At 49.9% G+C, this 26,652-nt stretch overlaps 1 protein-coding gene across 3 annotated transcripts in view; it reads left to right on the top strand.

Annotated features, from left to right (window-relative positions):
- Nucleotides 1-20,223, top strand: part of arhgef6 (Rac/Cdc42 guanine nucleotide exchange factor (GEF) 6) — a 250,702-nt gene extending 230,479 nt beyond the window's left edge. The window contains exons 12-18 of one of the 3 annotated variants that reach the window (XM_072505979.1): nt 1,759-1,845; nt 3,223-3,301; nt 11,177-11,316; nt 14,813-15,007; nt 15,474-15,494; nt 15,857-15,950; nt 20,051-20,223. In XM_072505979.1, coding sequence (XP_072362080.1) covers nt 1,759-1,845; nt 3,223-3,301; nt 11,177-11,316; nt 14,813-15,007; nt 15,474-15,494; nt 15,857-15,950; nt 20,051-20,148 — 714 coding nt within the window. In that variant the 3' untranslated portion in view covers nt 20,149-20,223. The remainder of the gene's footprint in view (nt 1-1,758; nt 1,846-3,222; nt 3,302-11,176; nt 11,317-14,812; nt 15,008-15,473; nt 15,495-15,856; nt 15,951-20,050) is intronic. The other 2 variants (XM_072505977.1, XM_072505978.1) reach the window with 2 other exon arrangements.
- The last annotated feature ends 6,429 nt before the right edge of the window (nt 20,224-26,652 follow it).

A 26,652-nucleotide genomic window follows, 5' to 3' on the forward strand; every position in this document is an offset into this window, starting at 1 on the left:
TCCCACTTGTAAAAGGATCAACAATGAGAGGGAACAGATTTAGTGATTTGCAAAAGAAGCAAATGTGAAGGATATAGATAGGGTGAACAGTTGGAGGCTTTTTCCCCAGGGCAGAAATGACAATTACAAGGGGGCACAAGTTCAAGGTGAGGGGGGAAAGGTTCAGTGGAGATGTGCGGAGGAAGTTTTTACACAGAGGGTGGTGGTGGCCTGGATTGCACGGTCACATGAGGTGGCTGAGGCAGATACGTTAGCGACCTTTTAGACTTATCTGGATAGACACATGAACAGACAGGATATAGAAGGATACAGGAGGTTGGTCTAGATAGGACACGTGATCAGCACAGGCTTGGAGGGCCGAAGGTCCTGTTCCTGTGCTGTATTGTTCTTTGTTTGTTTGTAAAAAAAACCTAATTCACCCAGCGAGGGGTTGGGATCTGGAATGCACGGCCTGGGGGTGTGGTGGAGGCAGGTTCAATCGAGGCATTCCGGAGGGCATTGGATGATTATTTGAATAGAATGTGCAGGGGTCCGGGGAAAAGGCAGGAGAAAGGCCCTGAGTCATGATGCTCATTTGGAGAGACGGTGCAGACACGATGGGCCTCATGGCCTCATTCTGCACCGTAACAATTCTGAGATTCGGTGTGATTTAAATATTTTATAAAAGTTCATTGCTATAATATTGTTTTCTTTTGCTGAGCAAGCTGTTTCTTTTCATTCGTCAGTTTTTTTTGAAATTCATGTTAAATTCACCGCCAAACTTTAACTGAAATTGATTCACAACCCTTGAGTGAGAAAAGACTTTAAATCTGTTTTGTTCACCATGGTTATCAGATTATCAGCTGCTTATGAAGTATTATTTTCAGTTTGCAGAAAAAACATTTTTTTGAAACTCCACCCAATTCGAGAGCAACCTTGCGGCCCAAACCCTTCAGTGAGTAATCCCAATATCGTCACCGGAAGCTGGTTTGCTTTCAGCAGCATCACTGTTAGTGACCAGTTTTTACAAGAGATTGTTTGTTCTGCCTAAAAGTAAAGGTCATCCTGTAGTTGAAATTTTAATAGCCATCTTATTACAGCGGGAATTTGTACATCGAGTCTGACGGGGCAAATGGACAGAAGCGGTTTCTGCTGGTCTAGGAATCTAGGACAAGGGGACATACGATCAAACCCAATATTCTCTCTGATTCTAAATGTGGAACACTCTCCCACAAAATGCATCAGACTCTGGGCCCTTTTATTAATGTTAAACCTGGGATCGATAGATTACTGTTCGACAGGAGTGGCGATGGATATTGAGTTGAGATGGGTAGCTGGAGTTAACATACTGATCAGCCATGGGTCCCGCTTGGTCCTGTGTCCAATTTCACAAACACAATACATCCACTAGCATGTCCAGGTCAGAGAAACCATTCTGTTGTTGTGATGTGCTTAAACCCAGCAAATGGTGAACTTGACCTTATTTATTTTTCTTCTGAGGGATTTATTCTTTCTCACTCGAGCGCTTTTGATCGGTATAGTAAAAGGCAAGAGTAGCTTTTGGAATCCTCTGTTCTCGGCTCATTAAATGCTCTTGGAAATGTTTACCAAATATTTCCCTTCAGGAATGGTTTAACCATCCAGTCTGTCCCTTCTCCTATTTTGTTTGATTGCAAAATAAAAGATTGGTCCCCATTGCGTAATGTTGAGATCCAGATTAAATGACGAGAGATTTGCTAATCTACCAAACTAATGGTTATTGTTGTAATTGAATTTTAGGAAAAGGATGAAAGGTACTTCATGCTGTTCCCTGCCGTCCTGCTCATGTTGTCTGCGAGCCCACGGATGAGTGGCTTTATTTACCAGGTGAGAAAAGTGAAATCGATTGGTGTTGTGAGATCACAGAACTGGGCTCTCATTTGTTATGATCCAGTTGGTGGTAAATGCCAAGTGACCAAATCCCCAAAAGGGAAACTTGACAAGCTATCACAACTGTTTTCTTTTTGTATTTGACCATGAGTAATGCTTGTCCTGAAGTCAAGAGTCACATATTCCGTTAACCCCTTTGGAGATTTCAATTGTTAAACAAAAACATTTATTATCAGAAGAAAAGAAAACTCAACCACATAAGATTACATTTACACAGTTAAAAGTAATCTAACACTAACATTTCCCCAAAAGGTTCTTTCTTGGTTTCACTCAAGTTCCTTACAGATATTTAAACTATAAAAAAAACAGTAACATTACCAAAAGACACAACCCATGTTGCTGTAGGGTATGCACTTCATTCGACTTTTCTTTCTTCCACTCGATTGTCTAAATTCAGGACTTCAACCCAAACCCTGTTTTCTCCGATATCCAGACACCCTTCGGGTGGCTGAAAGCTCCTCACGTCTTTACTTCGCAGTTCTGCCCCAACACAGAGAACTCTCTTCAGGAGATCTTACATGGCCACCAACAGCAGAGCTTCCAATCTCGTTTTAAATGTGTTTATTCCTCTTTAATCTTTTCCCATTTTAAACTCATATAATAATCTTTATTAGTGTCATAAGTAGGCTTACAGTAACCCTGCAATGAAGTTACTGTGAAAATACCCTAGTCACCACATTCCGCGCCTGTTCGGATACACAGAGGGAGAATTCGGAATGTCCAATTCACCTAACAGCGCGTCTTTCGTGACTTGTGGGAGGAAACCGGAGCAACCGGAGGAAACCCACGCAGACACAGATCCTCTTCCATTTTTGCAATTTACCTTTCTCAGGATATAAAAATCTTTAGTGTACTCATTATAGCCACCACCTTCGGGTAAAATGAAATAGAATAATTTTCCTTATTTATTTATGACCTTTTCTAAGTTGTAAACTCCTTCTTACCTGCCTTTGAAACTCAGGTAAATATCCAAATCCTCACTTAACATAGACCGAGATTTCATTAGGAGATGTGTTCACCTGAACAACATCCAACTCTACCATATTCAAATGCCTGCCTTTCACACCTAGCCCCTTTGATTTCCTCAACCTTGTCCTCAGTCCCCAGCTTAATTAAATTAGTCTCACACGCCCACTCCACAATCCTGCTTTACACAAAACCACCATCGGCTCCAGAAAAATGATAAAATAACAGTTTCTTCACATGCTATCCTGTTGTTACATTTTTGAATAGATTTCATGTGCCTAAATTAGGGTTCAGAAATTGGAAAACTTGGTCCCCTGCGGGCTTCTAATACTTTTTTTTCTGTTGCAGGGAAAGTTGCCACTGACAGGAATGGCTATAACAAAACTCGACGAGAGCGACAGTTTCCATCATACCTTTGAAATCACAGGTTTGTATTCAATAAACAGAAGTATGTCACAGCCAGTAATGAGATGAGTTTTTAAAATTTATTTATTTAATTTTTAATTTTTAAAATAAATTTAGCGCACCCAATTTTTTTTTCCAATTAAGGGACAATTTAGCGTGGCCAATCCACCTAACCTGCACACCTTTGGGTCGTGGGGGTGAGACCCACGCAGTCAGGGGAGAATGTGCAAACTCCAAAGAACAGTGACCTGGGGCGGGATCGAACCTGGGACCACGGCACCGTGAGGAAGCAGTGCTAACCACTGCACCGACTTACTGCCCTATGAAATGAGATAAATGGTTTATTTTTTGGTGTTGGCCAAAACAACATTACACTCCCTCAGTACTGACCCTCTGACAGTGCAGCAATCCCTCAGTACTGACCCTCTGACAGTGCAGCACTCCCTCAATAATGACCCCCTGACAGTGCAGTACTCCCTCAATAATGACCCCCTGACAGTGCAGCACTCCCTCAGTACTGACCCTCTGACAGTGCGCACTCCCTCTGTACTGACCCTCTGACATTGCAGCACACGCTCTGTACTGATGCTCTGACAGTGCAGCAACCCCTCAGTACAGACCCTCTGACAGTGCGGCACTCCCTCAGTACTGAGTTACAGTTCAGCACTCCCTCAGTCCTGACCCTCTGACAGTGCAACACTCCCTCAGTACTGACCCTCTTACATGCAGCACTCCCTCAGTACTGACCCTCTTACATGCAGCACTCCCTCAGTACTGACCCTCTGACAGTGTAGCACTCCCTCAGTACTGACCCTCTGACAGTGCGGCACTCCCTCAGTACTGACCCTCTGACAGTGCGGCACTCCCTCAGTACTGACCCTCTGACAGTGCGGCACTCCCTCAGTACTGACCCTCTGACAGTGCAGCACTCCCTCAGTACTGACCCTCTGACAGTGCAGCACTCCCTCAGTGCAGAACCCTCTGACAGTGCAGCACTCACTCAGGTCTGACCCTCTGGCAGTGTGGCACTCCCTCAGTACTAACCCTTTATCAGTGCAGCACTCCCTCAGTACTGACCCTCTGACAGTGCAGCACTCCCTCAGTAATGACCCCCTGACAGTGCAATACTCCGTCAGTACTGACCCTCTGACAGTACAGCACTCCCTCAGGACTGACCCTCTGACAGTGCAGCACTCCCTCAGTACCAACCCTTTATCAGTGCAGCACTCCCTCAGTACTGACCCTCTGACAGTGCAGCACTCCCTCAGTACTGACCCTCTGACAGTGCGCACTCCCTCTGTACTGACCCTCTGACATTGCAGCACACGCTCTGTACTGATGCTCTGACAGTGCAGCAACCCCTCAGTACAGACCCTCTGACAGTGCGGCACTCCCTCAGTACTGAGTTACAGTTCAGCACTCCCTCAGTCCTGACCCTCTGACAGTGCAACACTCCCTCAGTACTGACCCTCTTACATGCAGCACTCCCTCAGTACTGACCCTCTTACATGCAGCACTCCCTCAGTACTGACCCTCTGACAGTGTAGCACTCCCTCAGTACTGACCCTCTGACAGTGCAGCACTCCCTCAGTACTGACACTCCGACAGTGCGGCACTCCCTCAGTACTGACCCTCTGACAGTGCAGCACTCCCTCAGTACTGACCCTCTGACACTGCAGCACTCGCTCTGTACTGACGCTCTGACAGTGCAGCAACCCTTCAGTACAGACCCTCTGGCAGTGCAGCACTCCCTCAGTACTGAGTTATAGTACAGCACTCCCTCAGTCCTGACCCTCTGACAGTGCAACACTCCCTCAGTACTGACTCTGTGACAGTGCAGCATTCCCTCAGTACTGACCCTCTTACATGCAGCACTCCCTCAGTACTGACCCTCTGACAGTGCAGCACTCCCTCAGTACTGACCCTCTGACATTGCAGCACTCGCTCTGTACTGACGCTCTGACAGTGCAGCAACCCCTCAGTACAGACCCTCTGACAGTGCAGCACTCCCTCAGTACTGAGTTACAGTACAGCACTCCCTCAGCCCTGACCCTCTGACAGCGCAGCACTCCCTCAGTACTGACCGTCTGACAGCGAAGCACTCCCTCTGTACGGACCCTCTCACAGTGCAGCACTCCCTCAGTACTGACCCTCTGACAGCACAGCACTCCCTCAGTACTGACCGTCTGACAGTGCAGCACTCCCTCAGTACTGACCCTCTCACAGCACAGCACTCCCTCAGTACAGACCGTCTGACAGTGCAGCACTCCCTCAATACTGACCCTCTGACATTGCAGCACTCGCTCTGTACTGACGCTCTGACTGTGCAGCAACCCCTCAGTACTGACCCTCTGACAGTGCAGCACTCCCTCAGTACTGACCCTTTGACAGTGCAGCACTCTCTCAGTACTGACCCTCTGACAGTGCAGCACTCCCTCAGTACTGACCCTCTGACAGTGCGGCACTCCCTCAGTACTGACCCTTTGACAGTGCAGCACTCCCTCTGTACTGACCCTCTGACAGTGCTGTACTCCCTCAGTACTGACCCTCTGACAGTGCAGCACTCCCTCAGTACTGACCCTCTGACAGTGCGGCACTCCCTCAGTACTGACCCTCTGACATTGCAGCACTCGCTCTGTACTGACCCTTTGACAGTGCAGCACTCCCTCAGTACTGACCCTCTGACATTGCAGCACTCGCTCTGTACTGACGCTCTGACTGTGCAGCACTCCCTCAGTACTGACCCTCTGACAGCACAGCACTCCCTCAGTACTGACCATCTGACAGTGCAGCACTCCCTCAGTACTGACCCTCTGACAGTGCAGCACTCCTTTAGTACTGACCCTCTGACATTGCAGCACTCGCTCTGTACTGACCCTCTGACAATGCAGCACTCGCTCAGTACTGACCCTCTGACATTGCAGCACTCGCTCTGTACTGACGCTCTGACTGTGCAGCAACCCCTCAGTACTGACCCTCTGACAGTGCAGCACTCCCTCAGTACTGACCCTTTGACAGTCCAGCACTCCCTCAGTACTGACCCTCTGACAGTTCAGCACTCCCTCAGTACTGACCCTCTGACAGTGCGGCACTCCTTCAGTACTGACCCTTTGACAGTGCAGCACTCCCTCAGTACTGACCCTCTGACAGTGCTGTACTCCCTCAGTACTGACCCTCTGACAGTGCAGCACTCCCTCAGTACTGTCCCTCTGACAGTGCAGCGCTCCCTCAGTACTGACCCTCTGACAGTGCGGCACTCCCTCAGTACTGACCCTCTGACAGTGCAGCATTCCCTCAGTACTGACTCTCTGACAGTGCAGCGCTCCCTCAGTACTGACTCTCTGACAGTGCAGCACTCCCTCAGTACTGTCCCTCTGACAGTGCAGCGCTCCCTCAGTACTGACCCTCTGACAGTGCGGCACTCCCTCAGTACTGACCCTCTGACAGTGCAGCATTCCCTCAGTACTGACTCTCTGACAGCACAGCACTCCCTCAGTACTGACCGTCTGACAGTGCAGCACTCCCTCAGTACTGACCCTCTGACAGTGCAGCACTCCCTCAGTACTGACCCTCTGACATTGCAGCACTCGCTCTGTACTGACGCTCTGACTGTGCAGCAACCCCTCAGTACTGACCCTCTGACAGTGCAGCACTCCCTCAGTACTGACCCTCTGACAGTGCAGCACTCCCTCAGTACTGACCCTTTGACAGTGCAGCACTCCCTCAGTACTGACCCTCTGACAGTTCAGCACTCCCTCAGTACTGACCCTCTGACAGTGCAGCCCTCCCTCAGTACTGACCCTCTGACAGTGCAGCACTCCCTCAGTACTGACCCTCTGACAGTGCAGCACTCCCTCAGTACTGACCCTCTGACAGTGCGGCACTCCCTCAGTACTGACCCTCTGACAGTGCAGCATTCCCTCAGTACTGACTCTCTGACAGTGCAGCACTCCCTCAGTACTGACTCTCTGACAGTGCAGCACTCGCTCTGTACTGACCCTCTGACAGTGCAGCACTCCCTCAGTACTGACCCTCTGACAGCACAGCACTCCCTCAGTACTGACCGTCTGACAGTGCAGCACTCCCTCAGTACTGACCCTCTGACAGTGCAGCACTCCCTCAGTACTGACCCTCTGACAGTGCAGCACTCGCTCTGTACTGACGCTCTGACTGTGCAGCAACCCCTCAGTACTGACCCTTTGACAGTGCAGCACTCCCTCAGTACTGACCCTCTGACAGTGCGGCGCTCCCTCAGTACTGACCCTCTGACAGTGTAGCCCTCCCTCAGTACTGACCCTCTGACAGTGCGGCACTCCCTCAGTACTGACCCTCTGACAGTGCGGTGGAACCCTCAGTACTGACCCTCTGACAGTGCGGCACTCCCTCAGTACTGACCCTCTGACAGTGCAGCACTCCCTCAGTACTGACCCTCTGACAGTGCGGCGCTCCCTCAGTACTGACCCTCTGACAGTGCAGCACTCCCTCAGTACTGACCCTCTGACAGTGCAGCCCTCCCTCAGTACTGACCCTCTGACAGTGCAGCACTCCCTCAGTACTGACCCTCTGACAGTGCGGCGCTCCCTCAGTACTGACCCTCTGACAGTGCAGCACTCCCTCAGTACTGACCCTCTGACAGTGCAGCACTCCCTCAGTACTGACCCTCTGACAGTGCGGCGCTCCCTCAGTACTGACCCTCTGACAGTGCAGCACTCCCTCAGTACTGACCCTCTGACAGTGCAGCCCTCCCTCAGTACTGACCCTCTGACAGTGCAGCACTCCCTCAGTACTGACTCTGTGACAGTGCGGCACTCCCTCAGTACTGACCGTCTGACAGTGCAGCACTCCCTCAGTACTGGCCCTCTGACAGTGCGGCGCTCCCTCAGTACTGACCCTCTGACAGTGCAGCACTCCCTCAGTACTGACCCTCTGACAGTGCAGCCCTCCCTCAGTACTGACCCTCTGACAGTGCAGCACTCCCTCAGTACTGACTCTGTGACAGTGCGGCACTCCCTCAGTACTGACCGTCTGACAGTGCAGCACTCCCTCAGTACTGACCCTCTGACAGTGCGGCACTCCCTCAGTACTGACCCTCTGACAGTGCGGCACTCCCTCAGTACTGACCCTCTGACAGTGCAGCACTCCCTCAGTACTGACCCTCTGACAGTGCAGCCCTCCCTCAGTACTGACCCTCTGACAGTGCAGCACTCCCTCAGTACTGACTCTGTGACAGTGCGGCACTCCCTCAGTACTGACCGTCTGACAGTGCAGCACTCCCTCAGTACTGGCCCTCTGACAGTGCGGCGCTCCCTCAGTACTGACCCTCTGACAGTGCAGCCCTCCCTCAGTACTGACCCTCTGACAGTGCAGCACTCCCTCAGTACAGACCCTCTGACAGTGCAGCACTCCCTCAGTACTGACTCTGTGACAGTGCGGCACTCCCTCAGTACTGACCGTCTGATAGTGCAGCACTCCCTCAGTACTGACCCTCTGACAGTGCGGCACTCCCTCAGTACTGACCGTCTGACAGTGCAGCACTCCCTCAGTACTGACCCTCTGACAGTGCGGCACTCCCTCAGTACTGACCCTCTGACAGTGCGGCACTCCCTCAGTACTGACCCTCTGACAGTGCGGCACTCCCTCAGTACTGACCCTCTGACAGTGCGGCACTCCCTCAGTACTGACCCTCTGACAGTACAGCACTCCCTCAGTACTGACCCTCTGACAGTGCGGCACTCCCTCAGTACTGACCCTCTGACAGTGCGGCACTCCCTCAGTACTGACCGTCTGACAGTGCAGCACTCCCTCAGTACTGACCCTCTGACAGTGCGGCACTCCCTCAGTACTGACCGTCTGACAGTGCAGCACTCCCTCAGTACTGACCCTCTGACAGTGCGGCACTCCCTCAGTACTGACCCTCTGACAGTGCGGCACTCCCTCAGTACTGACCCTCTGACAGTGCGGCACTCCCTCAGTACTGACCCTCTGACAGTGCGGCACTCCCTCAGTACTGACCCTCTGACAGTACAGCACTCCCTCAGTACTGACCCTCTGACAGTGCGGCACTCCCTCAGTACTGACCCTCTGACAGTGCGGCACTCCCTCAGTACTGACCGTCTGACAGTGCAGCACTCCCTCAGTACTGACCCTCTGACAGTGCGGCACTCCCTCAGTACTGACCGTCTGACAGTGCAGCACTCCCTCAGTACTGACCCTCTGACAGTGCGGCACTCCCTCAGTACTGACCCTCTGACAGTGCGGCACTCCCTCAGTACTGACCCTCTGACAGTGCAGCACTCCCTCAGTACTGACCCTCTGACAGTGCAGCCCTCCCTCAGTACTGACCCTCTGACAGTGCAGCACTCCCTCAGTACTGACTCTGTGACAGTGCGGCACTCCCTCAGTACTGACCGTCTGACAGTGCAGCACTCCCTCAGTACTGGCCCTCTGACAGTGCGGCGCTCCCTCAGTACTGACCCTCTGACAGTGCAGCCCTCCCTCAGTACTGACCCTCTGACAGTGCAGCACTCCCTCAGTACAGACCCTCTGACAGTGCAGCACTCCCTCAGTACTGACTCTGTGACAGTGCGGCACTCCCTCAGTACTGACCGTCTGACAGTGCAGCACTCCCTCAGTACTGACCCTCTGACAGTGCGGCACTCCCTCAGTACTGACCGTCTGACAGTGCAGCACTCCCTCAGTACTGACCCTCTGACAGTGCGGCACTCCCTCAGTACTGACCCTCTGACAGTGCAGCACTCCCTCAGTACTGACCCTCTGACAGTGCGGCACTCCCTCAGTACTGACCCTCTGACAGTGCGGCACTCCCTCAGTACTGACCCTCTGACAGTACAGCACTCCCTCAGTACTGACCCTCTGACAGTGCGGCACTCCCTCAGTACTGACCCTCTGACAGTGCGGCACTCCCTCAGTACTGACCGTCTGACAGTGCAGCACTCCCTCAGTACTGACCCTCTGACAGTGCGGCACTCCCTCAGTACTGACCGTCTGACAGTGCAGCACTCCCTCAGTACTGACCCTCTGACAGTGCGGCACTCCCTCAGTACTGACCCTCTGACAGTGCGGCACTCCCTCAGTACTGACCCTCTGACAGTGCGGCACTCCCTCAGTACTGACCCTCTGACAGTGCGGCACTCCCTCAGTACTGACCCTCTGACAGTACAGCACTCCCTCAGTACTGACCCTCTGACAGTGCGGCACTCCCTCAGTACTGACCCTCTGACAGTGCGGCACTCCCTCAGTACTGACCGTCTGACAGTGCAGCACTCCCTCAGTACTGACCCTCTGACAGTGCGGCACTCCCTCAGTACTGACCGTCTGACAGTGCAGCACTCCCTCAGTACTGACCCTCTGACAGTGCGGCACTCCCTCAGTACTGACCCTCTGACAGTGCGGCACTCCCTCAGTACTGACCCTCTGACAGTGCGGCACTCCCTCAGTGCTGACCCTCTGACAGTGCGGCACTCCCTCAGTACTGACCCTCTGACAGTGCGGCACTCCCTCAGTACTGACCCTCTGACAGTGCGGCACTCCCTCAGTACTGCCCCTCTGACAGTGCGGCACTCCCTCAGTACTGACCCTCTGACAGTGCGGCACTCCCTCAGTACTGACCCTCTGACAGTGTGGCACTCAGTTAGCGTTGCACTTGGAGTTTCAGTCTGAATAGTGTTCAAATTTCTGGATTGGAAATCTCACCCACAATGTGAAAGTACTACATGGATGAGACTGCTGATGTTCCAATGCGCCTGTCGATTGTTGGAGTGTTTGCAGATCAGTTCTCTTTAAATAATGAAGTGCTAATGAAACCTTTTCATTGCAGAAAGTAATTGAAATCTGTTGCACATATTTCTGAAGCCTGTTGTACATTTTTACAATGCAGGAAACATGATTGAACGGATTCAGGTGTCCTGTAATAACAGTCAGGAGGTACAAGACTGGGTCGAGAATCTTTTGATATTAACCAAAGGCACAGTCCCTGGGATTACAAGCTCAAAACCACTGTCCAACATATCACAGCCAGTAAGGATCTGCTCAATATCTGCTCATTTTTCTAATGCATGGACTGTTGAATCTACTGTTGCTGACCCGTTTTTAAGCTACTTTCAAAGATAGTTAACTCGTTATGATAATGTGATTTAACCTTGCGCTTGGTTGAGACAATTGTGACATTCTCATTATTTATAAGTGTTTGGCATATACTCGATGAATCATTTAATCTATTCCAGGCACCATATTGGTGTTGTGAGCATTGATGGGACTTTCCTGTTTAACAGAAGCTGCACATTTCATTGCCTGTTGGAGGCAGATATTGAGGTCCTGATCGATCGGTGTGACCCCAGGATTTACCCTCGCTCCAAAAACAGCTGCAAAAACAGCCTGTTGTAGGGAGCTGACCGGGATAAAGAATGAGGATCAGTTTAGAGAATGTGTAGGGTCGCTGAATTCAGCTTGAGTGAAGACAAATGTTCAAATCTTTGCTGTATGATGTCAGATGGATTTGTGCAGGATGTGAGTGTCAGCGAGAACATTTGTTAATGCTTTTAACACGGTGAAATGCCCCAAGTGCAGCATAATGTGCCCAAACTGAAAAGCTTGGAAAGGTGAGCATCACCAGCCTTCTGCCGCCTGGATCTCCAGGCTCCTCGAATCATGTTTATCTTGTTTAACTCGTGTTAATCCCTGAATTTTACCGCCCACAAAATTAGCAGGCATGCCTTCGGTTGTTTCAGGAATTAGCTCCCTACACATAGAACATACAGTGCAGAAGGAGGCCATTCGGCCCATCGAGTCTGCACCGACCCACATTAAGCCCTCACTTCCACCCTATCCCCGTAACCCAATAACCCCTCCTAACCTTTTTGGACGCTAAGGGCAATTGGTCACGGCCAATCCACCTAACCCGCACGTCTTTGGACTATGGGAGGAAACCGGACACCCGGAGGAAACCCACACAGACACGGGGAGAACGTGCAGACTCCGCACAGACAGTGACCCAGCGGGGAATCGAACCTGGGTCCCTGGCAGTGAAGCCACAGTGCTATCCACTGTGCAACCATGCTACACCTTCCCATCCCTCTCCCTCTCCCTCTCCGGTTCCCGCACCCGCTCCCTCTCCGGCTCCCGCACCCGCTCCCTCTCCGGCTCCCGCACCCGCTCCCTCTCAAGCTCCCGCACCCACTCCCTCTCCGCCTCCCTCTCCGCCTCCCTCTCCGCCTCCCTCTCCGCCTCCCTCTCCGCCTCCCTCTCCGCCTCCCTCTCCGCCTCCCTCTCCGCCTCCCTCTCCGCCTCCCTCTCCGCCTCCCTCTCCGCCTCCCTCTCCGCCTCCCTCTCCGCCTCCCTCTCCGCCTCCCTCTCCGCCTCCCTCTCCGCCTCCCTCTCCGCCTCCCTCTCCGCCTCCCTCTCCGCCTCCCTCTCCGCCTCCCTCTCCGCCTCCCTCTCCGCCTCCCTCTCCGCCTCCCTCTCCGCCTCCCTCTCCGCCTCCCTCTCCGCCTCCCTCTCCGCCTCCCTCTCCGCCTCCCTCTCCGCCTCCTGCTCCGCCTCCCGCTCCGCCTCCCGCTCCGGCTCCCGCTCCGGCTCCCGCTCCCGCTTCGGCTCCGGCTCCGGCTCCGTCTCCGTCTCTGTCTCCGTCTCCTGCTCTTCCTTGAAGACTTTATTTGACCAAACGTTTGGTCAGCCAAAGAGCAAAGAAAGGTACAGCACAGGGACAGGCCCTCCGGCCCTCCAAGCCTGTGCCGACAATGCTGCCCATCTGAACTAAAACCTTCTGCACTTCCGGCATCTGTATCCCTCTATTCCCATCCTAGTCATGATATTCCCATCCGAATATCTTCTCTCTTGCTCCCGTTAAGCACCTTGGGACATTTCCCTGCAGTCAAGGTGCTTTATTCCTGTAATTTGATGTTGTTAATGCCGGGTGTTTAAAATATTGGAGGAGCAGATATGAAACTATTTGGGGAATGCAGTGGTACCATCGTCTCTGCATCTGTTGGCACAGTGGTTGAGCATCGGAAGTGAGCAATCTCTTACATTTCTTCATCACTGAGAACCCTGTCTCCACATCCTGTCTGTCCCTGCAACTTGAGATCAAGGGGCATCTTCAAGGTGGTCAGAATATCAGATATCAAAGCAGTTTTGGATGTCGGGGCAGCCACTGTGGGTTGCTCCTGGGGAAGGGGATGCTTTGGTGTGTGGAAGCTGAGGGAATATCTCACAATCCATCTCGTCAATGCAGAAAACTGGCCCTTACCGACATGCTGCGATAATCATCACTGACATTTCATGACCTTTAATATATTGAGAGACATTTGTTGCTGCCCAGATTTGTCTCTGTTTGTGGGGAAGAGCAGAGGGATTCAGGGAGCTGGATAAACACAAGAAGGAGAACAGAAGGTCAGGGATATACACTGATTGTACGGAGTAACAACACCAGTTAGGTTGAAAGTCCTTTTCTGTGCTGTGCACTCAGTATAATTCTCCAAAACTTGTCAGCAACAATTAGAAGATTAGCAGGTCAAGGGGGCGATCCCGGTTTCTTTCCACTGAGATCTATCCAGCCCCTGGCTGTCAATGGCAAGAAAGATGGAGAGACCCTGAAACTGCCCCTTGAAACCAAATGACAGATCAGTGGGAAATTGCCCTTCTCAAGGGGGATTGGGGAGGGTGGTCCAATCGCCTCTGGCTGGTGTAGCCAGTAACACCGAGACTCCGTGAAAGAGCGTCTAAAAAATAAATGCTCAGCGGGCCGGGCAGTATCTTTGAGGAGAAGATCTGGGTTAATGTTTCAGATATAGTTCCTGATTGTTTGGGTGGGCCTTTTTAAAAACATTTGACACACAATTGTTGGCGAGATTGAAGCCCATAGATTGAAAGGAAACTGATTCCAGGTAAAAGGACCAGAGGGGAAGATGAAGTGAGATTTGTTTTTTCACAACGAGTTGCTATGATCTGGAAGGCGGAAACAGATTCAGTCATAACTTTCAAAAGGGCGTTAGATAAGGGGCAGCACGGCGCCACAGTGGTTAGCACTGCTGCCTCACGGCGCCACAGTGGTTAGCACTGCAGCCTCACAGCGCCGAGGTCCCAGATTCGATCCCGGCTCTGGGTCACTGTCCGTGTGGAGTTTGCACATTCTCCCCGTGTCTGCGTGGGGTTCGCCCCCACAACCCAAAGATGTGCAGGGTAGGTGGATTGGCCCTAAATTGCCCCTTAATTGGAAAAAATGAATTGGGTACTCTAAATTTATTTTTTTAAAAAGGGTATTAGATAAATACTTGAAAGGGTAATTTTACTGTGCTTTGTAAGGAGCAGGGGAAAGGGACTAATTGTACAGCAGAGAGCCAGCACTGTCGCAATGGGATCCTGTGCTGTTATCACTCCACGGCAGGGTTTACATCTCGAGTTCCAGCTGTCCGTGTATTTCCAGATGCGGCTGAAATCAGTCAAACAATTGATATATTGGCGCACAATTTCTGTATAACTGAAAATAAAATTTCATTTCAATCTCATTGCTATCCAGCAGCACGGAGAGGGGAAGCCGCCCCCAGCAACTCCGTCACATCAGTCCCTCGCTTACTCGCCTCCGCAATCTTACAGTACGGCGGTACAAAACCGAGGGCCCCTGGTGCCTCCTAAAGTCCCTCGGCCTTGGACTCTCAGCTGCTTGAGACCTGCACCTCCACTAAGGCCTTCAGCTGCATTAGGTTGTAAGGAGGTATGTGTTCTGTGCACAAGACGCAGTATTTTAAACATAAAGGTTTGGCAAGCTAAATAGAAGGTAACCTGGTAACTTGCAATTGATCCTGTGTAAATCAGGATGAATTATGCCCATCAACATTGTCAATAAGCCAGAATTAATTGACATCTGTTTATAACAAATTCCCCTTATTCCGAATGTGTTAAATATTGATCCCTGGTTAACAGTTACTGCTGGTTTATTAATAGTTATTTATGACAGAGATGATCTTAAATGTGCCTGACACTGTTACTGCATTCACTTGCATGGGTAATAACCTTTTAGACTAATCTAAATGACTTGAATGATGCACCGATAGTGTAATTAACACTAATATAGATACTTTAATCTTTTATTATAGTGAATGAACTTTTCATATAATCAATCATCAATTATTTGCTTTCACTTTCATCTTATCTTTCTTTCCCCATTTGTTACATTGTAGAGGATGTCTTATATTTTAAAGGTAAGGGGTAGATGACTGACTTTTCTTCTAGTTTGTGTTGTTGTGTGCATGTTGGCGATGTAACCGTACCCTTGCTGCCTTACCACCTCCCTTCACCTGCTTACCTTAACGCATTTAAGGCATTGGCAGGATTTGCATATAAACTGCACCTTCCATAATTGAGACCAAAACGACTCCTCTGATTACATTTGCGATGGAGAAACGTTTTTGGTCTCCCAACATTGCAACTAACCAATCTGGCATAGCTCTGCCATGTGTGCTTCTGAATTCCTGTTAAACTGAATTGACTAAAGAAACTGTTTTCTGCTATTTCATCAACACAATGATTGTGACCAACTGCTGGCTGGTGTCCTGCTGCTCAGGATTCCAGTAAAAGCCCCAAAGCAGTGAAGAAGTTCCTAACCAAGAGAAAAACTGAACGGAAAACATCAGAGGACGAGTTTATTCTGCGGAAAAGTAAGTTGATCCCTCCAGTAACATTTATGCATTCAGTAATCCCAAAATAAGCAACAAACTATGTTCTGTATTCGGATACATGGGAACCCCACCATTTCCCCTCCAAATCACTGACTATCCCGACTTGGAAATAAATTGTCGTTCCTTTACTGTCGCTAGGGCAACATCCTGGAACTCCCTCCCTAACAGCACAGTGGGTGTACCTACTCCTCAAGGACTCTAGCAGGTTGAAAAAGGCAGCTCACCACCACCTTCTCAAGGGGCAATTAGGGATGGGCAGTAAATACTGGTCTAGCTAGCGATGCCCACAGCCCGTAAATGGCTTTAAAAAAAAGTGGAAAGAAGCTCATGTTGTTAATTGAATAGGTTCAGAATCAGAAAAGGCAGGAAGATTAAATATCATGTGAATTGGCAACTCTTTGTATTTTATGATTAATACTGAGGGAGTGCCGCACTGTCAGAGGGTCAGTACTGAAGGAGCGCTGCACTGTCAGAGGGTCAGTACTGAGGGAGTGCTGCACTGTCAGAGGGTCAGTACTGAGGGAGTGCCGCACTGTCAGTGGGTCAGTACTGAGGGAGTGCTGCACTGTCAGTGGGTCAGTACTGAGGGAGTGCTGCACTGTCAGAGGGTCGGTACTGAGGGAGTGCTGCACTGTCAGAGGGTCAGGACTGAGGGAGTGCTGCACTGTCAGTGGGTCAGTACTGAGGGAGTGCTGCACTGTCAGAGGGTCAGTACTGAGGGAGTGCTGCACTGTCAGAGGGTCAGTACTGAGGGAGTGCTGCAATGTCAGAGGGTCAGGACTGAGGGAGTGCTGCACTGTCAGAGGGTCAGGACTGAGGGAGTGCTGCACTGTCAGAGGGTCGGTACTGAGGGAGTGCTGCACTGTCAGTAGGTCAGTACTGAGGGAGTGATGCACTGTCAGAGGGTCAGTACTGAGGGAGTGCTGCACTGTCGGAGGTGTTATCTTTGAAATAAGGTGTGACACTAAGGATTCATAAGATTCCATGATATTATTTCAGAGTTGAGTAAGGAGGGTCTTACTTGTGTCCTGACCATTGTTCTCCCTCAGAGAATGTCACAGATATAGATTTGGCCTTTATCACATTTTAGCGGAGTTTGCAGGATCTTTCTATGTTCAAAATGGCGAGTGAGTTCCTCACATCCCGAGAGTGACAACATGTGACAACAGCTGTGCAGTTTTGCCAAGTTGCAGATTTTGTTCAATAGCTGATTTTTTAATGCTTTCATGGGCATTTATTGCCCATCCCTAATTGCTCCTGATCAGCCATTGCTGTTAGATGTCCTTCCCAAAGGACATGAGTGAAACGGATGGATTGTTACGACAATTGACGTTTCATTCTTTAGACTTTTAATCACAGATTTTTATTGAAGTCAAATTTCTTTGTGCCTTGGCGGGTCCCCAGTGCATCCCCCAGAGTGTCTGGATTACCAGTGACAATACCTCTAAGCCATGCCTCCCCTGATTGTTTTGCTGTTGTCACCAGTGTAATGTTGACAGTATTACTGCCATCAGTGATATCACCTGCATAATATGGTTGAATCTCAATCCCCCTTTCCATCGTGGTTAGTTTAGGGAATTAGCCACCTGGGGATAAAATCACCGGCTGTGGCAGTGGGGGGCTGTTCATATTAAATGTTGCATTTTTGGTTGTATCTGACTAGGTTTTTCAGAAAAACCTCTTTTGATTTCACATAAATTGCAGCATCTCCAGGGGCAATTGGGGTTGAACAATATATGCTGGCTCAGACAGTGACACCCACATCCCATAACCAATCTCTCAATAAACAACTTTTCAGTGAGGAAGTATTCTGATCATTTGTTATAAAAATGTTTTACTGTTTAGATCAGCAGGAACTCTATTTTCAAGCCGTGTCCAGGTGTTTTCTATAGTCTTTGGTTTTACAGCGGAACATTTAAAATAGAAGCGGCAGGAGGCCATTCGGCCCTTCGAGCCTGCTCCTTCATTCATTATGGTCATGGCTGATCATCAAGTTCAATACCCTGATACCACCTTCCCCCATATCCCTTGATCCCTTTAGCTACAAGAGCTGTATCGAATTCCTTTTTGAAATTACACAACAGATTCACCACTCTCTGGGTGAAGAAGTTTTTCCTCACCTCAGTCCTAAAAGGTTTACCCCTTATCCTCAAACTATGAACCCTAGTTCTGGACTCCCCCACCAACGGGAACATTCTTTCTGAATCCACCCTGTCTAATCCCGTTAGAATTTAATAAGTTTCTATGAGATCCCCTCTCACTCTTCTAAACTCCAATGAATATAATCCGAACCGACTTAGTCTCTCCTCATATGACAGTCCCGCCATCCCAGGAATCAGCCTGGTAAACATTCACTGCGCTCCCTCCATAGCAAGAACATCCTTCCTCAGATAAGGAGACACAGAGCATAGAACAGTACAGCACAGTACATGCCCTTCAGCCCACGATGTTGTGCCAACCATTTATCCTGATCTAAGATCAACCTAACCTACACCCCGACAATTTACTGCTGTCCATGAGCCTGTCTAAGAGTCGCTTTAATGTCCCTAATGACTCTGACTCCACCACCTCTGCTGGCAGTGCATTCCACACACTTGCTCATATTAGCCTTAGTTTTATTCGCTCTAATTCTGTCACCTTTGCTCACGAGTTGCCAGGTATCTTTCTGATACCGCCACGTGGTTCAAGCTCAAGTAATGATTAATAATGCAGCACACCGCTTAGTAAAAGTTAAATCAACGATCATTTATTATATACAGCAATAAATACTCATACAATAATCCTACTTCTAGACTACTGCCTACCACTAAAGGCCAATACTTAACTTTGGAGATGGCCCACCAGGCCAGGGAAACGAATGGTCTATCGAATTGGGTCTGGGCCTGCAGGATTCAAAGCTGGTACAAGTCGATAGTCAGGAACGCCTATCGGGTAGCGATCGCTGCTGTTTTCTTTGTCGAAGGGTCTCGAAGGTTGCGAGCAGGAAGAGAAGGGTCGATCTGAACTTGGCCCCTATTCTTATAGTTCCCAAGGGCTTCCCGCCTCTCGGGGCGGACCTCGTGCCTGGTTCCAAGTGATTGGACTTGGTCCCAATCACTTGGTTCGATATGCTCCAATAATGGGGCGATTCCTTGATCGGGGGGTGGTCGTTTACCTTCCTTTGTGTCAGCCCCTGCTGGCGCCGAAAGGTCTGGATCGGCTTTATGTTGCTAATGTGTAGCAATTGTTCCCGGGGATGGCTGCTTCGTATGCAGATGGCTGGGGTGTTGTGATGTTGATGGCTGCAGGTATCGGTCTGGGCCGACTTCCTGTTTTACCTGCAGCTGTCCGTTTGAGTCCTGTTGGCTGATTTTCCCATCAGCCTCTTTCGTTTGCCATTTTAGATCGGGGTTTGACCATTCTAATCTGGAATCAGCCATTTTAGGTGGCTACAACACCCACCACTCTGTGTAAAGAACCTACCTCTGACATCTCTCCTATACCTTCCTCCAATCACCTTAAAGTTATGTCCCCTCATGACAGCCATTTCCACCCTGGGGAAAGGTCTCTGGCTATCCACTCTATCCATGCCTCTCATCACAGTAGCACAGTGGTTAGCACTGTTGCTTCACAGCCCTAGGGACCCAAGTTCAATTCCAGCCCTGGGTCACTGTCTGTGCAGAGCCTGCACGTTCTCCCCGTGTGTGCGTGGGTTTCCTCCGGGTGCTCCGGTTTCCTCCCACAGTCCAAAGATGTGCAGGTTAGGCGGATTGGACGTGATAAATTGCCCTGAGTGTCCAAAAAGGTTAGTTTGGTCTACGGGGATACGATGGAATTGTGGGCTTGGGTAGGGTGCTCTTTCCAAGGGCCGGTGCAGACTCAATGGGCTGAATGGCCTCGTTCTGCACTGTAAATTCTATATCTATGCTGTGTTAAGCTCTGCCAATTTTTAAACCGTGTAATTTTAAATTTGTGACTGAACCTTTCTCCTTGTGCAGTGAATTGAAACCACAACTTTGCTGTTTACACTCTGTCAGCTTAATGCTTGAGGTCTCAACTTGAGAAACCAATAAACATTTTATCATCCTTGGTTCCCACAGGTACAGCAGCTCTGGAAGAAGATGCACAGATACTGAAAGTTATAGAAGCTTACTGCACAAGTGCAAACCTACAGCAGACTCATAGTTCAGGCAAGTGATAATGCAGTAATGTATTCATAATTTCTCATTCTATTTATAGACAGCCCAAGCAGTTGGTTTTTGGTTAACATTTTGAGTCAAATCTGACTCTTCGTCAGAACTCAGCTCCTGACCTGATTACAGCCTTTGTTCAAACATGGACAAAAGAGCTGAACTCCAGAGTGTGAGGTGAGAGTGACTGCCCTTGACATCAAGGCAGCATTTGACCGAGTATGGCATCAAGGAGCCCTAGCTAAACTGGAGTCAGTTCAGTTTCCAGCCCGTCTCCAGCCCGCGCCCCACGCACCTGCAGCCTTCGTCCCCAACCTCCCTATTGTCCCACAGCAAAAGTTCCTCCCCTGTCAGCAGAACATTTCTCCTCTTTCCTCTCCACCCCCCCCCCCCCCCCCCCCCCCCCCCCAGTAACAGCACTATATACCCCTTTAACAAGCATACCATCTGCTCACCCCCCACTCTGCTTCCGTGAGCTAGCCCGCCCACCTAGCTTAGTGGCCCCCGCCCATGGCGCCAGACATTTTCCCACCTATTGTTCACCCCCTCCCACCCCGCTCGGGGACACATATGCAAACGAAAACAATCCCAACCCAATTGCCCCCCAAAAAAACATATCAAAAAGAAGATCCAACATCTTAACATTCACACTTCCATCCCCCATCAGTGCAAATGCAAATTTTAACACAAGCAGCTCGTCCGCAGACCCCAAATCAATACAAAAGGCATTACAAGTAACCTCCGATGACAACAACTTCTCTTTTTTTACGAAAGAAACATGAGCACTGCAGCAAAGTTCAGTCCAAACACCTCAGTCCGCTACCAGCCCTTTCCTTCTCGCGAAGTCCATCGCTTCCTCGGGCGACTCGAAGTAGAAATGTTGCTCTTTGTGCGTAACCCAAAGACGGGCCGGCAACAGTAGTCCAAACTTCACCTTCTTCTTAAAAAGGGTTGATTTTATCTGGTTGAACCCTGCTCTTCCCCATGCCACGTCTGTGCTCAGATCCTGATATATACGGAGGACACTGTTCTCCCATTTGCAGCTCCGCGTCTGCCTGGCCACCATAATATACACTTCTTGTCCAGGTACCTGTGGAATCTCACCACCATTGCTCCTGGGGGGGGGGGGGGGTCACCCACAGGCGGCTTCCTCGCTAGCGCTCTGTGCACCCTGTCCACCTCCAAGGGCCAGGAGAACGTCCCCTCCCCCAGTAGCTTCTCAAACATAGCCGCTATGTGTGCCCCAGCGTCCGGTCCTTCCGATCCCTACGGGAGACCCACGATTCTCAGCTTCTGCCGGCGGGACCGATTCTCTCGATCCTCCATCTTCTCCTGGAGCCTTTTCTGTTGGTCTCTCAGTATCCCCACCTCCAACTCCACTGCAGCTCGGTGCTCCTCCTGCTCAGCATCCAGTCTGAGTTCCAGTCGCGCAATCGACTCCTTGATCGGGTCCAAGCATTCCTGTTTCTGCTTGGCGAAGCCCTCCTGTATGAACTGCATCAGCTGCTCCGTCGACCGCTCGGTCGTCGAGCCAGAACTCTGGTCGTCCACCATGCTGTCTCCCGCTGCAGCTTCAGCCCAAGCCTTCTCTGTTCGCCTATTTCTTCCTTTGCAAGCACTCCTCGTCCGCCTCTCCATGCACTGATATAAGATTTCTCGTCACAGTTGCATCCAGCATCAATTTCCCACTTCAGATCCGACAAACAAAACTGGGAAAAAGGTTCAAAGTTCCGACCCGAGCGGGAGCCACCAAATGTGCGACCGACTCCTTCATCGCCGCCACCGGAAGTTCCATAATAATAATCTCAATTAGTGTCACAAGTAGGCTCTCTTCAGGCGATCTTACATGGTCGCCAACAGCACAGTTTCCAATCTCTCTTTAAATGTGTTTATTCCTCTTTAATCTTTTCCCATTTTATAATCATATAACCATTATTAGTGTCACAAGTAGGCTTACATTGACACTGCAATGAAGTTCCTGTGAAAATCCCCTAGTCGCCACACTCCGCCGCCTGTTCGGGTCACAGAGGGAGAATTCAGAATGTCCAATTCACCTAACAGCACGTCTTTCGGGACTTGTGGGAGGAAACCGGAGCACCCGGAGGAAACCCACGCACACACGGAGAACGTGCGGTCTTCAAGACAAATGTCAGGGTGTGTACCATATACAAGATGAACTGCAGGAACTCACCAAGGTTCCTTAGCCAGCACCTTCCAAACCCACGACCACTACCATCTAGAAGGACGAGCAGCAGATACCTGGGAACCCCACCACCTGGAGGTTCCCCTCCAAGTCACTCACCATCCTGACGTGGAAATATATCACCGTTCCTTCACTGTCACTGGGCCAACATCCTGGATCTCCCTCCCTAACAGCACTGTGGGTGTACCTACACCTCTGGGACTGCAGCGATTCAGGAAGGCAGCTCACCCCCACCTTCTGAAGGGTTACTACGAATGGGCAATAAATGCTGAGCCTAACCAGTGACACTCTCATCCCATGTATAAATGTTAAAAACTAACTTCACCCAATCAGGCCATAGAACATTACAGCGTAGTACAGGCCCTTCGGCCCTCGATGTTGCGCCGACCTGTGAAACCACTCTAAAGCTCATCTACACTATTCCCTTATCGTCCATATGTCTATCCAATGACCATTTGAATACCTTAGTGTTGGTGAGTCCACTACTGTTGCAGGCAGGGCATTCCACGCCCTTACTACTCTCTGAGTAAAGAAACTACCCCTGACATCTGTCCTATATCTATCTCCCCTCAATTTAAAGCTATGTCCCCTCGTGCTAGACATCACCATCCGAGGAAAAAGGCTCTCACTGTCCACCCTATCCAATCCTCTGATCATCTTGTATGCCTCAATTAAGTCACCTCTTAACCTTCTTCTCTCTAACGAAAACAGCCTCAAGTCCCTCAGCCTTCCCTCATAAGATCTTCCCTCCATACCAGGCAACATTCTGGTAAATCTCCTCTGCACCCTTTCCAATGCTTCCACATCCTTCCTATAATGCGGCGACCAGAATTGCACGCAATACACCAAATGCGGCCGCACCAGAGTTTTGTACAGCTGCAACATGACCTCATGGTTCCGAAACTCAATCCCTCTACCAATAAAAGCTAACACACCGTACACCTCCTTAACAACCCTCTCAACCTGGGTGGCAATTTTCAGGGATCTATGTACATGGACACCGAGATCTCTCTGCTCATCCACACTGCCAAGAATCTTGCCATTAGCCCAGTACTCTGTCTTCCTGTTATTCCTTCCAAAATGAATCACCTCACACTTTTCTGCATTAAACTCCATTTGCCACCTCTCAGCCCAGCGCTGCAGCTTATCTAGGTCCCTCTGTAACTTGTAACATCCTTCCGCACTGTCCACAACTCCACCGACTTTAGTGTCATCTGCACATTTACTCACCTATCCTTCTACGCCCTCCTCCAGGTCATTTATAAAAATGACAAACAGCAGTAGCCCCAAAACAGATCCTTGTGGTACACCACTAGTAACTGGACTCCAGTCTGAACATTTCCCACCAACCACCACCCTTTGTCTTCTTCCAGCTAGCCAATTTCTGATCCAAACTGCTAAATCACCCTGAATCCCATGCCTCCATATTTTCTGCAGTAGCCTACCCTGGGGAACCTTATCAAACGCTTTACTGAAATCCATATACACCACATCAACTGCTTTACCCTCATCCATCTGTTTGGTCACCTTCTCAAAGAACTCAATAAGGTTTGTGAGGCACGACCTACCCATCACAAAACCGTGTTGACTATCTCTAATCACATTATTCCTTTCCAGATGATTATACATCCTATCTCTTATAAACCTTTCCAAGATTTTTCCCACAACAGAAGTAAGGCTCACTGGTCTATAGTTACTGGGGTTGTCTCTACTCCCCTTCTTGAACAAGGGTACATTTGCGATCCTCCAGTCTTCTTGGACTATTCCTGTAGACAAAGATGACTTAAAGATCAAAGCCAAAGGCTCAGCAATCTCCTCCCAAGCCCTTCCAGTCCAGTAGCCTGAATCTCCGTATTCTCCTCGACAACATTGTCTTTTTCCTGTGTGAATACTGACGAAAAATATTCATTTAGCACCTCTCCTAGCTCCTTGGACTCCAAGCACAACTTCCCACTACTGTCCTTGACTGGCCCTGCTCTTACCCTAGTCATTCTTTTATTCCTGACATATCTGTAGCGCGCTTTAGGGTTATCCTTGATCCTACCTGCCAAAGACTTCTCATGTCCCCTCCTGGCTCTTTTTAGCTCTCTCTTTAGGTCCTTCCTAGCTAACTTGTAACTCGAGCGCCCTAACTGAGCCTTCATGTCTCATCTTTACATAAGCCTCCTTCTTCCTCTTGACAAGTGTTTCGACTGCTTTAGTAAACCACGGTTCCCTCGCTCGACCACTTCCTCCCTGCCTGACAGGTACATTCTTATCAAGGACACGCAGTAGCTGTTCCTTGAACAAGCTCAACATTTCCATTGTGCCCATCCCCTGCAGTTTTCCTCTCCATCCGATGCATTCTAAGCCTTGCCTCATTGCATCATAATTGCCTTTCCCCTAGATATAACTCTTGCCCTGCGGTATATACCTATCCCTTTCCATCACTAAAGTGGCCTCGCCTCTTGTTGGCCTATCTACATACTGTGTCAGGAAACCGTCCTGCACACATTGGACAAAAACGGACCTATCTAAAGTACTCGAACTAGAGCGTTTCCAGTCAATATTTGGTAAGTTAAAGTCCCCCATTACAACTACCCTGTTGCTTTCGCTCCTATCCAGAATCATCTTTGCAATCCTTGCCTCTGCATCTCTGGAACTTTTCAGAGGCCTATAGATAACCCCTAACAGGGTGACCTCTCCTTTCCTGTTTCTAACCTCAGCCCATGCTACCTCAGTAGACGAGTCCTCATCAAACGTCCTTTCCGCCACCGTAATACTGTCCTTGACTAACAATGCCACCCCTCCCCTCTTTTACCACCTTCCCTGAGCTTACTGAAATATCTAAACCCCGGCACCTGCAACAACCATTCCTGTCCCTGCTCTATCCATGTCTCCGAAATGGCCACAACATCGAAGTCCCAGGTACCAACCCATGCCGCAAGTTCACCCACCTTATTCCGGATGCTCCTGGCATTGAAGAAGACACACTTTAAACCCCCTTCCTGCTGCCGGTACACTCCTGCAACTTTGAAACCTTACTCATGACCTCACTACTCTCAACCTCCTGTATACTGGAGCTACAATTCAGGTTCCCAAGCCCCTGCTGAACTAGTTTAAACCCTCCCGAAGAGCATTCCCCCCCAGGATATTGGTACCCCTGTGGTCCAGGTGTAGACCATCCCGTTTGTAGAGGTCCTACCGACCCCAGAATGAGCCCCAATTATCCAGAAATCTGAAACCCTCCCTCCTGCACCATCCCTGTAGCCACGTGTTCAACTCCTCTCTCTCCCTATTCCTCGTCTCGCTAGCACGTGGCACGGGTAACAACCCAGAGATAATAACTCTGTTTGTCCTAGATCTACGTTTCCACCCTAGCTCCCTGAATTCCTGCCTTACATCCCTATCCAATTTCCTACCTATGTCGTTGGTACCTATGTGGACCACGACTTGGGGCTGCTCCCCAACCCCCTTTCGGATCACGAAAAAACACAATCCAAGACATCACGCACCCTGGCACCTGGGAGGCAACACACCAACCGTGAGTCTCTCTCGTTCCCACAGAATCTCCTATCTATCCCCCTAACTATGGAGTCGCCAATGACTAATGCTCTACTCCTCTTCCCCCCCCCCCTTCCCTTCTGAGCAACAGGGACAGACTCTGTGCCAGAGACCTGTATCCCATGGCTTCCTCCCCAACAGTCTCCAAAGTGGTATACTTGTTACTAAGGGGAACGACCACAGGGGATCCCTGTACTGACTGCTTCCTCCCAGCCCCTCTCACCGTCACCCATCTATCTTTATTCTTCGGAGTAACTACACCCCTGAAGCTTCTATCTATGACAAACTCTGCCTCCCGAATGACCCGAAGTTCATCCAGCTCCAGTTCCATAACGCGGTTTCTGAGGAGCTGGAGATGGGTGCACTTTCCACAGATGAAATCAGCAGGGACACTGACGCCGTCCTCACCTCAAACATTCTGCAGGAGCAACATTGCACTACCTTCCCTGCCATCCCCTCTAGATAAAAAAAGAAAAAGAAAGAAAGAGCTTACTTGTTATTCACTCCCCTTCTCAGCAAGCACTCATTCAGCAACCTCTGTGTCCCGCTCGATAACACCTGAGGGAAAATAAAAGAAAAAACTACTTACCAGTCAGCAGCCAATCCCTTACCTGCAGGCTGTGACGTCACGGTTCAACTTCTTTCGACTTCTGCCGGCCCTCGAGCCTTCCTCTTGATCTTTACAGCGGTTGTTTTTTTTGGTTAGAGGAGGGGGTAGAGAAGGAAACACTGAAGAAGTGTTTCGGGTTTAAGCGTCAAAGCGTCA

This window comes from Scyliorhinus torazame, chromosome 5, assembly GCF_047496885.1.
Source record: "Scyliorhinus torazame isolate Kashiwa2021f chromosome 5, sScyTor2.1, whole genome shotgun sequence".
In the NCBI taxonomy this organism is placed as follows: domain Eukaryota; kingdom Metazoa; phylum Chordata; class Chondrichthyes; order Carcharhiniformes; family Scyliorhinidae; genus Scyliorhinus; species Scyliorhinus torazame.